We start from the raw sequence: 16,387 nt of genomic DNA, 5'->3' as shown, positions 1-16,387 counted from the left end.
GTTCTGAATTCTGTTGCTGTACATTTCAAAAGTGCTGAACAAATAGTTAGACTACATCTGTCCTAGCTCTCTCATTAATGTCTAAATAGAAATTGCGCATTGCCTCTCCTCTGCTTGTCATGCCCTTATGCCATAGTTTGTACATCTCAATTGTCAGTAGAAACCACATTTGTTTAAGCAAGTCAGCCATATAAAGTAAGTAAATGAGGCTGAATAAACTTCCGCTGCCAGACAAGGCTCTGCTGATAGCCAGGTGTAACAGTGGTAAGGTGTTGGGACTGCTGTTGAGACTCTGCTGTTGGGACAGCTTTATGTAGACCCTAACAGTTTGTGGGCACCGTTTGTTACCGTTATAGTACAATTCATGTATTGTTTAGTGTTGTGTAGTGGCTTTGCTGGAATGCATCCTACAATTTTTGGGGGGACCCATTAAGATTTACATGCCAAAATTGCCACTGACAGTACATGCCTTGAATGAACTAACCTCGATAATGTAGTCATTGCCATCTTTTCCGTGGACGGCTTTCACAGCACAGATATCAAGTCCCCCGAACATCTCGGCACAGGAGTCCACCCACAGACGATATCTGGAACACAGCGACATCCACAACTGATTGTCATTGTCAATTACAAAACAGACCGTGGCAGTGAAAAACTAATTTTGGTAACACTTTACTTAAACAAGTTATAAAGCATTATACCTGCAGGCTTTAACTGTTTGACACATCAGGATATCATTTCCTGTTTGTTTTGTTCTATACATATTTGAAAGGGGGAGGTGTCATACAAGCCCCTCAGGTTTGTTAGTTTTCACCTCTCCTGCACATACACTTTTCACTTGCCTTCTAAACTCTCATCACATTGTCTTGTATTTACTTGTGTACAAATTAATAAACACAATAATACATCTATAAGAGTTCAGAATTTATTATAATGGCCAGCTTACCTGTCCGTCATAGCGATCTGTTCCAACATGGCTGAGCCTGTGTTAGCCTTCCAGTTGCCGGAGATGGACGTCCTCCTAGAAAAGGTGAAAATCAATCAGGCATTCAGCTATTCTCTGGAATGGAAAGCAATGATCAGCTAGCTTAGTCATTGTGTTTTGTTTTTGTACAGTAGTTCTACAGAAGACCCTGGGGGGGGGAAATGTTATCGCTGAATTCTACATTGATGATTGCAATGTACGCCTACATTATGTTTGTGTCAAGGTCAATTGGAGACGTGCTTTCATGACTGGTGCCGAGGAAATAAGTTGAGATAAGGAAGTAAATTCCACTCCTCTTAGTCAAGCAATAATTGTTCGGATTGAGAGACATGAAAGTAGAAAGGGCGTAGATTCACACTTTCATTGTTACTGTACATGGTGTTTTACATTTACTGCACGAGGTCTGTTGTATTCAAGAGGGTGCTGTTGAGCATTTGAAATTGAAGTGGCTGGTTACTCAGAAGATTATTTTAGTTCAAGCTAAGATTGAGACTAAGGCTGAATTTGGCCTGTGGTCACGGTCACGTTGGCCGATGCTGTCACTTCCCTCTGGGAGACAGAATGGAATGCCAGTGCAGGGTGCAACCCTAGTCGTTGTCCCTTGGTATTGAAGGAAGTGCTGTGGTGTGGGTGAGCCCTGCACGCCTCCACTGACTGGGAAGGGTGTACCATGGGCCTCTTCCCACACTCACATTGGCGTGCAGGCTGGACTATTCTAGGGTCTCTCTCTCTATCAATCTCTTTCTCTCCATCTCTTTTTTTGTTTCCCTTCATCCATCTGTTTCCATGTCTTTCTCTCCCCCTCTCTCTGGTAGTCATTCACATGCAAGCCATATAGTTTCATTCTAGTCACAATCATTGCTGACATGTCCAAGTCACAGACAAAACCCAGTGTACACAGCATAGAGACTACATCATACTTACATGTAGGCCTTGTAGTTGTTGCCGATTTTCTGGATCCTGATGTCGTACTTAGACAGGACGTATGGCTCAGAGGTGGCATAGGTTCTGGCCAGCGCCACCACACTGGTAATATCCTGGAAGTCAAGTTCGTTCTCCACTTTGATCTGAAACAGGAAGACACCACTAATTAGTTAAATCAGCAGGAAGAGATGCATAATTGGTAGTTTGTGATGGTTAATTACCAAACATGCTATGAAAGCTATGAGACAGGAGCTGAAGTAGACTGACAGAATCCCACAGGAATGTAAATCCAACACAGACAGGATAATGAAAAGCTTTGTCTCTGGAAAATGTTAGAATTTTCTCACACCCATGTGAGTTCATCAGGTACGCAGTGACTTTATATACAGACAGTACAGTAATAATGGATTGCATTTATATTACGCGTTTCCACTTACAGTAGGTGCTCAAAAGCGCATTACATATTAAGGGAGTAAACTCACCTCTTCCACCACTAATATGCTAGACAACATTTTGATGGAGATGACAAACAATAGCTAAATTCAATCGACCCACAACTTATCCAAAGAGAACAATTCTGTAGATTCCTTTCTGAACAGTAAATGCTAATCTGCTGTATCTTTTATATGTAAACAGGTTTGATTAAATACTGATTAAATGAAACTGACAGGCACACTAAGCCGAAGACACCCAATTACCAACCAGATATGTCTGTATTGATAAAAAGAGGGAAACTGAAACTGCCTTAGACCATGGGAAAAGGGGCAAAGGAGTAGTAGAAAGCCATACATCAACATCCTGTAATGTATAGCTATCTGAATGTATATCAACCATATGATGTATGATGATAGCAACCAGAGTCCTAGACATTCCCTCCATTGACTCTCATTATCATCCCCTCTGGTTGTTATCGTTGGCACTATGATTCATCCACCATGCGGTGAAAGTCAGTGGGAACAGTGAGGGGCTGTCGTGGACAGGGACGGACTTTCCCACCCCCACCTCTCTCTCCTTTCAGCTCATCTCTTCTTCTCAAGTGAGATGGAAGTCTACTATGGTAAAGATCTGGGGGAGGAGTTTGCCTACTTTTTGGATCAGGCATTTCATTCGCTGTCATACCTACTCTTTAAGATAGCATCTTGAGTATGTTTGACAGAGGTGGAGGTAGCTAGACAAGGGGGAAATTGTTATCCTTTGTTCACAAGGAAAGTATTTGTGTACTTGGCTACCCACTGTGGTTCCAAAAGGTGTAACCCAATACCTCTGGAGAGCCAGAGAAAAAGGAGCCAAACCATGGTGTAAATATGAGAAGCCATGCAGAGAATAAGATGAACCATTGAGTAAATAAAGTAAACTATAATACTGGAAGCAGAAACCATAAAGGTAATTAAGAGGGTATGTACTGGCAGTTGGATCAAGAGCTGGGTGAGGTGGAAAGCAATGTGATTCTGGACACTGGCTCAAATGGTTGAGAAATATTCTCCAGTGTCAGTTAAATCAGTCTACCCTTTAGTGAGCCATTCGTAACTCCCCCAACCAGGATTAACAATTCCATGCGATGGTCAGGCTGTAACGGTCTCTTTCGGAGATTTGATATCATAAAATTACAAATTTTAAAATGGATTAACGTTAGAAGTAACCAATCAGTAACTCTTTTTGCTGTATTCACCTCGTCATACTAAAAGACTTTGCCGTAACATTTAATTTAGGCTACAGATCATAAAGAACTGTTTAAGTGAAAACACTGCGCTTTATTACATGTAATCTAATAAGGGCATTAGGTTAAGCAAACATAGGATTTTCAGTTGTTTTAACACCATCACTAGCCATAGTCCTAGTCCCAATTTCCACAACTCCAGATACTAGAATTTTAACCAAATGTCTTTTGTCAAGAGTCTCTCAGCTCAACTAAAAGCCATGTGAAGCACTTGAATGGCCTACATCCAGGCCCTCTTCTACCCCCAGTTCTCAGTAAGGTCAGGGGGGTTAAGTGAGGTCCTGGTCTACAATGGGCCTATGTTAAGTGATCCAGAGGGCATGTGGGAACTCTATAGCACTCCAGGTTCCTGTAATGGAGGAAACCCAACCTAGCCCTTTATATGGAAAGGGGGATGAAGTTATAGGAAGTGCTCCCCCCTGTGTACTGTGTGAACACTGACTTGGCTCGGGAGGTCCTGTATTATATGTGAGGAGGGCTCCATTTGGGCTAGTAATCACTCGCTTTGGTTGGCTGTTCACTGAACTGCATTGCTGTTGAAATTGTGTGTGTTTATATATGTATACATATATACACACACACACACACACACACACACACACACATATACAGTTGAATTCAGAAGTTTACATACACTTAGGTTGAAGTCATTAAAACGTGTTTTTCAACCACTCCACAAATTTCTTGTTATTAGTAAACTATAGTTTTGGCAAGTCGGTTTTGACATCTACTTTGTGCATGACAAGTAATTTTTCCAACAATTGTTTAAAGACAGATTATTTCATTTAATCACAATTCCAGTGGGTCAGAAGTTTACATACACTAAGTTGACTGTGCCTTTTAACAGCTTGGGAAAATAATCTAAAGTACATCATGGCTTTAGAAGCTTCTGATAGGCTAACTGACATAATTTGAGTCAATTGGAGGTGTACCTGTGGATGTATTTCAAGGTCTACCTTCAAAATCAGTTCCTCTTTGCTTGACATCGTTGGAAACAGGCCAAACAGTAGCATATCCCGGCTTTCATGAAGTAACTAGGTCTTCAGATCCTGACGCTGATCAGCTTGCCGATGCCCATGTCATTCCCACATCTCCTCCCTAACTCCTTATGAACATGTAAACCCCCTGAAAAAGCCCCCAAAGTCCCTTCCTATCAGACACACTGTGAAATCATGGCTTGCAGCTTCACACCCTTCTCCACCTCCTCTCCAAGACTGATAGTCTGCTTATGGAAGGGATGTCATGCCATCATCATGCTCAGAGATACACTGAGAAGAGAGAAGGAGCCTGGTCTGTTATGTACAGCTCAACCCCTAACTGTACAGTATGTGATAGGTTAGCATAACAAAACACAAACAAATCAAGACCAGACATGCAATGGTGAAGTGGAGAGATGAGCAGCCAGGGAGTGCCCAGACCTTAGTTGTGGTGGTGTGCGCGTCCGAATCAATGTCGCAGAGAGGCTTACCTTGCCAATGCCGGCGTGGGCATGACCCATCTTGACCACCACAGGGAACGTCGGTGTTGTCACCTGGGAAAGAAGACAAAGTAGAGTGTTACCACAGTCTGAAAAACCACTGGCAGAGGAGAGAACATGCAGTATGCATTAATCCTAATACTAACTAAGTGGATGGAGGGTTTCTCTGAAGAACAACCTTGATATCGTAAATGGGTAGCGTGTTAGGACTGTGAAGCAGGGAAAGCGTTTTAGAGCTACACTGATGTCTAAATAATTATAACCAGTATCTATCTATACCTAATTTGATTGACAAGGGCTCCAAGACTATGACTTGGCTATGATTGAACTGCGCTGTCCATGTGAGTGACTGACTACTAAAAGCAAAACACAAGTTCCTCCCTAAACGTAATTGCGAGGCATAGCTCAGACCTGACGTATGGTATAGAATCAAAACCTAATTTAAAGTGAAAGACTTCTCAAAGACCATTATCGAACGACCGCATTGAACTTAAAGCCACCCAATTTAGGGAAGCATGAGGTATTTTCTGAAAAATGTTGGTTTATTACACAAAAGAGAAGTTCTGGGAAACGAGGAAGAGGGAGACCAAAGCCAAAGCTTCTTGGGATGGGTTTAGACAACCCAGCCCCACCGCAGGCGTCATGGGCGCTCTCATAGCATGGTGTGCAATGTGAGAGGAGGAGGAAACGTCAACAGACGACTTCAAACGTGTTCTTTAAAAACACATTCTTGCCACTGATAGATCCCCTGATACCATTGTTAGATGGAAATGTAATCTAAAGAGAGGGCTTATCCAGTTTGAAACCAATTTCTAAATCTCCTATTGTTTGAAATGGCACACAGAGATGAGACTCACTGGAGAGTTTTAGAGTTTGAGTCTCAATGTAACAGCCCCCTTTAGTTAGATTAGACTGTATCAACACAATCTCATCAGTTACATGCATTCCGACAAACGTACAGTTGAAGTCGGATGTTCACATACAGAGAATGATTAATTTCAGCTTCTATTTCTTTCATCACATTCCCAGTAGATCAGAAGTTTACATACACTCCATTAGTATTTGGTAGCATTTGCCTTTAAATTGTTTAACTAGGGTCAAACCTTTCAGGTAGCCATCCACAAGCTTCCCACAATAAGTTGGGTGAATTTTGGCCCATTCCTCCTGACAGAGCTTGTGTAATTGAGGCAGATTTGTAGCCCTCCTTCCTCGCACACGCCTTTTGCCACAAATGATGTCAATTAGCCTATCAGAAGCTTCTAAAGCCATGACATTTTCTGGAATTTTCCAAACTGCTTAAAGGCACAGTCAACTTAGTGTATGTAAACTTCTGACCCACTGGAATTGTGATAGTGAATAAGTGAAATAATATGTCTGTAAACAATTGTTGGAAAAATTACTTGTGTCGTGCACAAAGTAGATGTCCTAACCGACTTGCCAAAACTATAGTTTGTTAACAAGAAATTTTTGGAGTGGTTGAAAAACAAGTTTTAATGACTTCAACCTAAGTGTTTGTAAACTTCCGACTTCAACTGTATATTACACTAGGCAGACACTAGAGAAACCTGGTCAGTTAACAGTGTTATGGTGGTGTTAATAATATGGCATATCAAGTCGTGGTCTGGTAAAAACAGTTCATTTGTCTACAGTATTCTTCTGAGTACATTACCTGAACAACACGAATGGGGTGTGTATGTAACATCACTTAAATTTTTATTGCAATCTTACAGTACAATATAACATCAGCATTATACGGTGGGCCTGGGTATAAGAACACACTCTTCCTGGCACACTCCGACAGAAAACATTTAGATAAGCAGATGAGAGATTTTCAGTCAGAGCAGAGGGCACACAGCCAGAGTACGCACACAGCTGTGAGCTCAGGCCTGACAGATCTGCTAGGGTTAAGGCAGCTGCTGCTATCGTTTTATCCACCCCTCGTCTGCCTGTCAGTGGACAGGACTGAACAGAACAGAGAAGACCCCCCACCCCCCGTCTGGATGTTGTCTGGTTAGTGTTAATCATCGACAGACACAAGGTTGCTAGGACATCAGTGCCAACCGTGTTGAGAGATCGTGAAACTACAGCCCCAAGCTGTACAAGATAACACAATCTAACTTGCATCCATAATAGGCTGAAAACAACTGTGTGAGTTGGAAGTGTAATTGTGAATTTATAATCTACTTTCAAACTGCGTTTTAAATCATGATTACACAATCTATTAATACTAGTGAGTCAACCACTTGAAATCCCTAAAAATGGTACAAAGAGCCTCAGGACCCAGATAATAAGTATCCTCTGTTTAGGTGAAACACATTGGCTCATAGAAAGACAAATGGACTCCTCAATGTACCGCTCAAGTCATAATTTAAATTCTGAAGAATAAGCTACCTACCGATCAACAGTTCTCCTGGCCATTTGTGGTTGGTATTTCCATTTTTTAAATGGAAATCTCCATCAATGCCAGATTGAAAAGCACATTCACTAAGCCTCAGACGCAAGCTGAATTATTTTGTATTCGGCACATGTGAGCTATGTAGCAGGGAGACACCTGATATAACATGTGTATGAGAATGACTGAGGACAGTGGTTTCCCTGTGGGGGCTTGTCCTAAAATGACAGAGGTGGTTTTGGGTGGGCAGATGTGTGGCCGCCAACTCTGTCTGGATGTGTAATCTGAAAATCTCCCAGTCATTCCCATCAATGTGGCAATGACGGGAGACACGGTGGAGGGAAGAGACCACATCCTATCTAATGAGGTTACACTGGCAGCACGGAACATCAGAAGGAAGATCAAATACGTCTGGGCACTAAACCTGGCATGAAACCATCTCAGACTGAGACGTGCTTATGAGCTTTCAGACGTGTACATTTTGATTTGTCTCGGCTTTTGTTTTCTTACAGCTGTATGAATTACTGTACTTGCCTTTCCTGTTCCCACCCGAAAACCATTAACAATGTGTTCCGTATGGTCAAGTAATTGAGAAAACGCACACAAAATCTAATTATACGGCCAGTGATTTCACCAGTCTAGGTTTGGTTTCACAACATGAGGTTGCCGTCATTTACAGTAACGCACCAGACGACCAGGTCTGGTACATACTTCAGGGAAGCCCATCCTTCGGGCCAAAACACTCGGTCATATATATATATATTTTTTGTGTGTGTGAAAGTCAGATATTTGGATCATTTAGGGCCGAAGGCTGTCGTGAATCACACTTCGTCACATTCTTAAATCCCCCCACCTCACTCAATTCTAAAGTTGAGCTCAGTGGAACGTTGGGTCGTCGGCATGAAGACAAATAGATAAAACATTGAATAATTTTGTCCAGTCTGTTGGACCCATGCAATTTCCCACAAACTAAAGGGCAGCACGTTGAACAGAGGGGACATGAGTCATCCAACGACCCTGCCTTTGCAAGTGTCATCATGTTGGACGAGGCTAATTGTCACGTAACTTTTGTGCCCAAATAACCATCCTTAGTGAATCACCACATTTATAATGGAGGGACCTAAAAAGTTATTTGACCATTATAATTGCCCAAGGATCCTTGTGAAGTCGAGGTCTGGGTCTAATATAATGTACAATGTAACAGTGGTACTGTAAAACATTTATCGTAAAACTTCAGATGTTGGTTGGCAATTAATAAAACAATGAGCGGCTAGACAAAAAGGAGATCTAAGAGGGCAGGTGAAAGGTCAAACAAAACACATTCTCCACCACATTAGCCCATTAGCTAGGAGAGTGGCCAGATGGATAAGTACTTAGATGTACAATTGTAAATATGTACTTATCAGGCTCTGATTCGGGGGGGTAGAGTCATTCTAAGGGGGCGCATCAATTATCCAACGCAACACATGGTGCATCCATCCCCGCATATGTATGATCTCTTAATTTTTATGATGGCCATTCAAAGCTGCCACATCAAGGAAGCGGACAGCAGCGAAAAGACTTAAGCAGACGAGGAGAGGAGGAGAGCTGGGGGACCCTGACCCAGGCCGCTGATCAAAAAGATCTCCTGGCATCAAAACCAAAGACAGCCTGTTCACATAAAACCATGCTCAAAGATGAACTTGGCCTTGAGAGACGAATGGAGAACACACAAATAACTGACTGTAATCACACACCTGGCCTGAGTGGATTTGATCTGCCCGTTTGAAATCGGCATTGCAAAACCTCAGAACTATTCCCGTACTATATATGTATGTGCCGTAGTAACTTGAAACAGTGTTTGGCGGATTGATGAAACTTTTACAAAATCAAGATTAAACCTGGAAGTTGAGGATTAATATTTTCCATAGAAATTTTAACGGGTAAGTGAATGGATGGTTAACTACAGAATCCATACCAGACTGTCAGAACATCCTCTTGTTCAGGTATTTGATTGTGCTTGGAGTGGTAAATGCACAAGAGTTTGGGCATCAAGAAAACACCCTTAACCTAGAGCCAACCATCTATCATCGCCATCTTCAGACCCACATGTACACTTTGTGAACTTCTTTGTAAGCAAACCACTACACTTCATCATAGCCAAGTCACGACACAAGATAAACGTGCCACGGCCTTTGTAGTTGTACTTCCAGAAAGGAACTGAATTAAGTCGTAGACATAACACACATCTCCCAACCAGACAACACACCGTTTAAGTTGCATTTACAGTAATGGTAAGCCTTGTGCTACTGATGAGCCCCCGCAAACTATACATCGGATGCTCAGTGTATGACATCGTAAGTCGTTAGACTGCTAATGGGGCATGATAATTATTGTCATGGAATTCAGGGTCATCTGGCTTCCATTGGGATCCATCCTGATCGGAGTGCGTTTCCATGAGGGAAACATCTGTCTGGAAAACAGACAGACTTCCATCCCTATTTTCAGGGATGGAAGTTTCCAGAGTGGAAGTTTCCTGAGAATACCGAACACCAGGTTTGTGATGGAGATGCATTTGATGGTGAAGATTCTGAACACTTTGGCCAATGCACCTGCGAATGGTTCATGGGTTTCGAAGAGAGGCAAGGAAGAGGTTAGAAGTATGCAATGTCCATGGCACTTCTAATTGAGGGAACGGCTGGCCATTCAGAGAAATTTTGAAGTCATCTTCGCACATCTGCACAGTGTTCTGAGGAATACACTCTGACAAATGTTGAGAAAATATTGTGCAAATGGATATGATTCATACGAAGTCATGATTCAATATGATTTAATAACAGAACATGGCCACAACTTTACTCAGAGGTCATCTATTTTAGGTAAACACATATGCGTGTAGGTTATGTCATACCCCCCAATGCATAGCCTAAGTAGAAGAATAGACACTAACACTACCAAAACATTTGCTATTTCAATCCAACTTTGCTGTGGTGGTTCAGTAAGAGTCATGGGGCAGGGCTATTAGTGCTAATCAATTCACTAACCTAGCTACATTTCAGCTGGCTTCTACATTTGAAAAAAGTGAGAACCAACATAATTGGGACAGACGGGGCCTTTGGCAGCACCAGTCTTGCAAAAACGATCAGTGCTGCAGGGCATTCCTCTCCGTCTAAAAGGGAAAGAGATGTCACATTCCCATTTTCCAGGGTTAGGCTACAATACACTGGGTCTTTGGAAAAGTGTCAGCAGAAGTAAGGAGGCAATGTATGCAATTACACCCAGCAAAGTCACTCGATCCTGGGATCAGGAAAGCTGTGAACCTCTGGTCATTGGCCTCTTAGTGGAGGCATACAGAGAAAACATTGTTTGATAGCAGAAAATGTCACTTTTATTCGAGTTCTAGTTCAAAACATTAGGTTTCTGCCCGAAAGGTCTTCAACAGATAGTTTGGACGACGAATTGGCATACAACCAGTTTTCGCATCAGTTTCATGTACACAACAGTGGTAGGCTTGATTACCAACAACGACGAGACGGCCTACAGGGAGGAGGTGAGGGCCCTCGGAGTGTGGTGTCAGGAAAATAACCTCACACTCAACGTCAACAAAACTAAGGAGATGATTGTGGACTTCAGGAAACAGCAGAGGGAACACCCCCCTATCCACATCGATGGAACAGTAGTGGAGAGGGTAGCAAGTTAAGTTCCTCGGCATACACATCACAGACAAACTGAATTGGTCCACTCACACAGACAGCATTGTGAAGAAGGCGCAGCAGTGCCTCTTCAACCTCAGGAGGCTGAAGAAATTCGGCTTGTCACCAAAAGCACTCACAAACTTCTACAGATGCACAATCGAGAGCATCCTGGCGGGCTGTATCACCGCCTGGTACGGCAACTGCTCCACCCACAACCGTAAGGCTCTCCAGAGGGTAGTGAGGTCTGCACAACGCATCACCGGGGGCAAACTACCTTCCCTCCAGGACACCTAGACCACCCGATGTTACAGGAAGGCCATAAAGATCATCAAGGACATCAACCACCCGAGCCACTGCCTGTTCACCCCGCTATCATCCAGAAGGCGAGGTCAGTACAGGTGCATCAAAGCTGGGACAGAGACTGAAAAACAGCTTCTATCTCAAGGCCATCAGACTGTTAAACAGCCACCACTAACATTGAGTGGCTGCTGCCAACACACTGACACTGACACGGACTCAACTCCAGCCACTTTAATAATGGGAATTGATGGGAAATTATGTAAATATATCACTAGCCACTTTAAACAATGCTACCTTATATAATGTTACTTACCCTACATTATTCATCTCATATGCATACGTATATACTGTACTCTATATCATCGACTGCATCCTTATGTAATACATGTATCACTAGCCACTTTAACTATGCCACTTTGTTTACATACTCATCTCATATGTATATACTGTACTCGATACCATCTACTGTATCTTGCCTATGCTGCTCTGTACCATCACTCATTCATATATCCTTATGTACATATTCTTTATCCCCTTACACTGTGTATAAGACAGTAGTTTTGGAATTGTTAGTTAGATTACTTGTTGGTTATTACTGCATTGTCGGAACTAGAAACACAAGCATTTCGCTACACTCGCATTAACATCTGCTAACCATGTGTATGTGACAAATAAGATTTGATTTGATTTGAACTTGACAGTTTGTGTAATTACTCATACCTCTTCTTGTGATGCAGTTGTTGATTTCTCATGTTTTGATTGATTTATGTTTAGAAATTGCAGTAAAAGTTTTGGGAAAGTAAAAGTAAAATGTGTTTATGAGCTTTGTCCAGAAGTTGAACAATTTGAACGACTTTCCCAATTTCACGCAAGCCCATAAACACATTACATGACAGATTGCTGGGTGTTTGTCTTTGCACAGCTCTGATGGGTTTTTCATTTACACAATATGCTAATGAGGCAATGGGTAAAAATAAACATTCCAAAAGTCAATTTGGCAACGGGAGTTTGGAGCAGATGGTCGAGGTCCTGGTTGCTGATAGAACAGACGACTGGTATCAAACTTTGTTTACTCAATTTAAAAGGGGGGTTCAACAGGCAATTTGCACTGAGAGGGTTTAGAAAGTTTCATTGATAGTCAGAAGTAGGCCTTCAAACAGTTGGTAACAGTAAATGATCCAATTTTGCAAACAGGGTTAAGATGTGATAGGACAGCCAAATTGAAATACTCAAGTATCCCTCCAAAACACTGACCAATGAGGGGACTCTAGTCACACAACATCAAAACTATTTAGTTGTAGTGGAGCGTAAGATAACTGGAAAGTGTGTTATAGTGAAGGCCTAAATGAGGAGCAAAGGAAATGGTTTTGAACCCCCCACACCCTGCCTTTAAAAGCACCATTCCCTCTAGGACTAATACACTGTAAAAGTCAAATCCATATCCAGAGCCAAAGCCCTAAAGTGGCCCAATGGATTAACAAATAAGGAGAGAAGAAAGAAAGTGGGCTAACCAAATGAAACAAGGCCGGGAACATAGAACAGGTGCTAATACTGTGGAGTTCTATAGGCCTCTGGAAAGTGACGGTTTCCTTCTCTATTAACATCTGTCCGGATGAGGAAGTACAGACCATAGAGTCAAGAATCCCCCAGCTAGAAGGGAAAGGAGAGAGTTGTTCTGACACAGTCAGGAGTCCCAGGACACACAGTGGATGTAGTAGATCGGTGTTGTAGTAGATCGGTGTTGCCCCAGGACATTTATTGAACATGAAGAGAAGGGCTGTTGGGAAATCCACCACTGAGTGGCCACTCTGACGTAGCAGTCCGCCACTCAGAGTTAAATGGGAAAGCAGAGGACTGAAGACAGTTTCCAGGTTGGGACTCTGCCCGTAGGTTCTCAACTTACTATAATTTAGTAAGTATTGTATTTGCGAGCATAACTACAGTATAAATGGTGTTGGGCTGAATGAAATTTGTTTAGATAATGTAAGACTGAATCGAAAAATAAACATTGTACCAATTGGGTGATTCATGGCAATCAATCAATTGCCATAGATTCACTGAGCTGAAAATTGTACTGTACATGCGTTGTTGATTATCACTTAAATGTTCAACCTACATTACTGTGTGAATAACATACACAGCATGATGTAGCCTGATAACATGCAAGGCCCATTACAAGGTTATTAGCACCTAAGGTGGGGTGAGATAAGCCTAAAGGGAAGGGTGAGAGTACTCTCCTGAATTGATGATGTTGTTGTTACCAATCGTGCTAATGCTCACTTTAGGAAGCATGGGTCAAGTTTTAAAGCTTAAACAAGCATGAAAATATGATTGGATATACAGTGCCTTCAGAAAGTATTCAGACCAGTTGACATTTTCCACATTTTGTTACGCTACAGCCTTATTCTAAAATTGATTTAAATCGTTTTTACCCCTGATCAATCTACACACAATACCCCATAACGACAAAGCAAAAACTGTTTTTGAAATTTCTGCAAATTTATACCAAAAAATTAAATATCACATTTATGTAAGTATTCAGACCCTTTACTCAGTACTTTGTTGAAGAACCTTTTGGCAGTGATTACAGCTTAGATTCTCCTTGGGTATGATGCTACAAGCTTGGCACCTGTATTTGGGGAGTTTCTCCCATTCTTCTCTGCAGATCCTCTCAAGCTCTGTCAGGTTGGATGGGGAGCGTCGCTGCACAGCTATTGTCAGGTCTCTCCAGAGATATTCGATCGGCTTCAAGTCCAGGCTCTTGCTGGGCCACTCAAGGACATTCAGAGTCTAGTCCCTGAAGCCACTCCTGCGTTGTGTTTGCTGTGTGCTTAGGCTCGTTGTCCTGTTGGAAGGTGAACCTTCGCCCCCAGTCTGAGGTCCTGAGCGCTCTGGAACAGGATTTCATCAAGGATCTCTGTACTTTGCCCTGTTCATCTTTGCCTCGATCCTGACTAGTCTTCCAGTCCCTGCTGCTGAAAAACAGCCCACAGCATGATGCTGCCACCACCATGCTTCACTGTAGGGATGGTCCCAGGTTTCCTCCAGATGTAGCGCTTGACATTCAGGGCAAAGAGTTCAATCTTGGTTTCATCAGACCAGAGAATCTTGTTTCTCATGGTCTGGGAGATTTTAGGTGCCTTTTGGCTAACTCCAAGCGGGCTGTCATGTGCCTTTTACTGAGGAGTGGTTTCTGTCTGGCCACTCTACCATGAAAGGCCTGATTGGAGGAGTGCTGCAGAGATTTTAAATTTGATTTAACTAGGCAAGTCAGTTCAAAACAAATTCTTATTTACAATGACGGCCTACACCCGCCAAACCCTAACGACACTGGGCCAATTGTGCTCCGCCCTATGGGACTCTCAATCACGGCCAGTTGTGATACAGCCTGGAATCAAACCAGGGTCTGTAGTGACACCTCAAGCACTGAGATGCAGTGCATTAGACTGCTGCGCCACTTGGGAAACATGGTTGTCCTTCTGGAAGGTCCTGCCATTTCCACGGAGGAATTCTAGAGCTCTGTCGTCAGGTGACCATCAGGTTCTTGGTCACCTCCCTTGCCAAAGCCCTTCTCCTCCGATTGCTCAGTTTGGCCGGGCGGCCAGCTCTAGGAAGATTCTTGGTGGTTCCAAACTTCTTCCACCTAAGAATGATGGAGGCCATTGTGTTCTTGGGGACTTTCAATGATGAAGAATATTTTTGTTACTCTTCCCCAGAACTGTGCCTTGACACAATCCTGTCTCGGAGCTCTACGGACACTTCCTTCGACCTCATGGCTTGGTTTTTGCTCTGACATGCAGTGTCAATGGTGGGACCTTATATAGACAGGTGTGTGCCTTTCCAAATCATGTCCAGTCAATCGAATTTACCACTGGTGGACTCCAATCACGTTGTAGAAACATCTCAAGGATGATCAATGGAAAAGGATGCACTGGAGCTTAATTTTGAGTCTAATAGCAAAAGGCTGAATACTTATGTAAATAAGGTATTTATGTTTTTTATTTCTAAAAACCTGTTTTCGCTTTGTCATTATGGAGTAATGTGTATAGATTGCGGAGGATAAAAAAAAATGTAATCCATTTTAGAATAAGGCTGTAATGTAACAAAATGTGGAAAAAGTCAAGGGGTCTGAATACTTTCCAAAGACACTGTACATAAGCCATAAAAAGGTTATTGTAATTTTGTGCAATATTAGCTCTACCCTCTGACCTATACTGTATTTCACAAGATGTATTGCCAAGTACATGTGATCATACACAAGGGAGTGCATGCATGTAGTTGTTGGCTCTTACTCTACCGCACACCTGAGGAAAACAATAGAAGGAACAGGCAGCTCCTTTTGGCAAAAGAGGGGAATCTTCTGCAGACTACACGAAGCCAGAGCCCAAATCTCAGCACAGCCACTGCTTTCAATGAGGCCCCAGTACAGAGGAAGAAAGAGAGGGAAGGGAACATCAAGGGGGGGAAAAAAATATTTTGGAACAGCTGGATGCGGCACACCCTGGCTCTATTTATACCGGCAGAAGGGAACGAGAGAGCCAACTTCTACCGTAGCTGCCTGTCCCGGGCAGCTGGCCGCCTCGCTTTTGATGTCTCACTCAAACCAAACCCTGGCCTGGCAGCTCCATCCTCATAGCCCAGGGCTGCTCCATCCTCATAGCCCAGGGCTGCTCCACTTCCTCACCTGGAAAAGGGCTCTGTTTAGCATGGCGAAGGAAATGGTTTGTCTAGAGAACAACATGAGTAGAAGAGTGGTAGGGTTCGCCTGGCCTGACCTCTTTTTACCCAGGATGGGCTGGATAGGGCACACTGTGTAAGACGAAGTGACAGGGAGTCACTCAGGGACAATGGGGCGCTACAAGGAATTGCAAGTGTGGCGTGAGGGTTTTGAGTGTGGTTTGAGTATATTACTTCATGT

At 42.8% G+C, this 16,387-nt stretch overlaps 1 protein-coding gene across 1 annotated transcript in view; it reads right to left on the bottom strand.

Moving 5' to 3' along the window:
- Positions 1–16,387, bottom strand: part of LOC112214382 (synapsin-3) — a 120,548-nt gene that overhangs the window by 25,102 nt on the left and 79,059 nt on the right. The window contains exons 7-10 of the mRNA XM_024373068.2: positions 5,095–5,157; positions 1,910–2,052; positions 947–1,021; positions 485–587 (exon numbers count right to left, since the gene is read on the bottom strand). Coding sequence (XP_024228836.2) covers positions 485–587; positions 947–1,021; positions 1,910–2,052; positions 5,095–5,157 — 384 coding nt within the window. The remainder of the gene's footprint in view (positions 1–484; positions 588–946; positions 1,022–1,909; positions 2,053–5,094; positions 5,158–16,387) is intronic.

Source organism: Oncorhynchus tshawytscha, unplaced genomic scaffold (assembly GCF_018296145.1).
Source record: "Oncorhynchus tshawytscha isolate Ot180627B unplaced genomic scaffold, Otsh_v2.0 Un_contig_8799_pilon_pilon, whole genome shotgun sequence".
Lineage (NCBI taxonomy): Eukaryota > Metazoa > Chordata > Actinopteri > Salmoniformes > Salmonidae > Oncorhynchus > Oncorhynchus tshawytscha.
The sequence above is the reverse complement of the archived record's forward strand: the minus strand, read 5'-3'. Positions and strand labels throughout refer to the sequence as shown.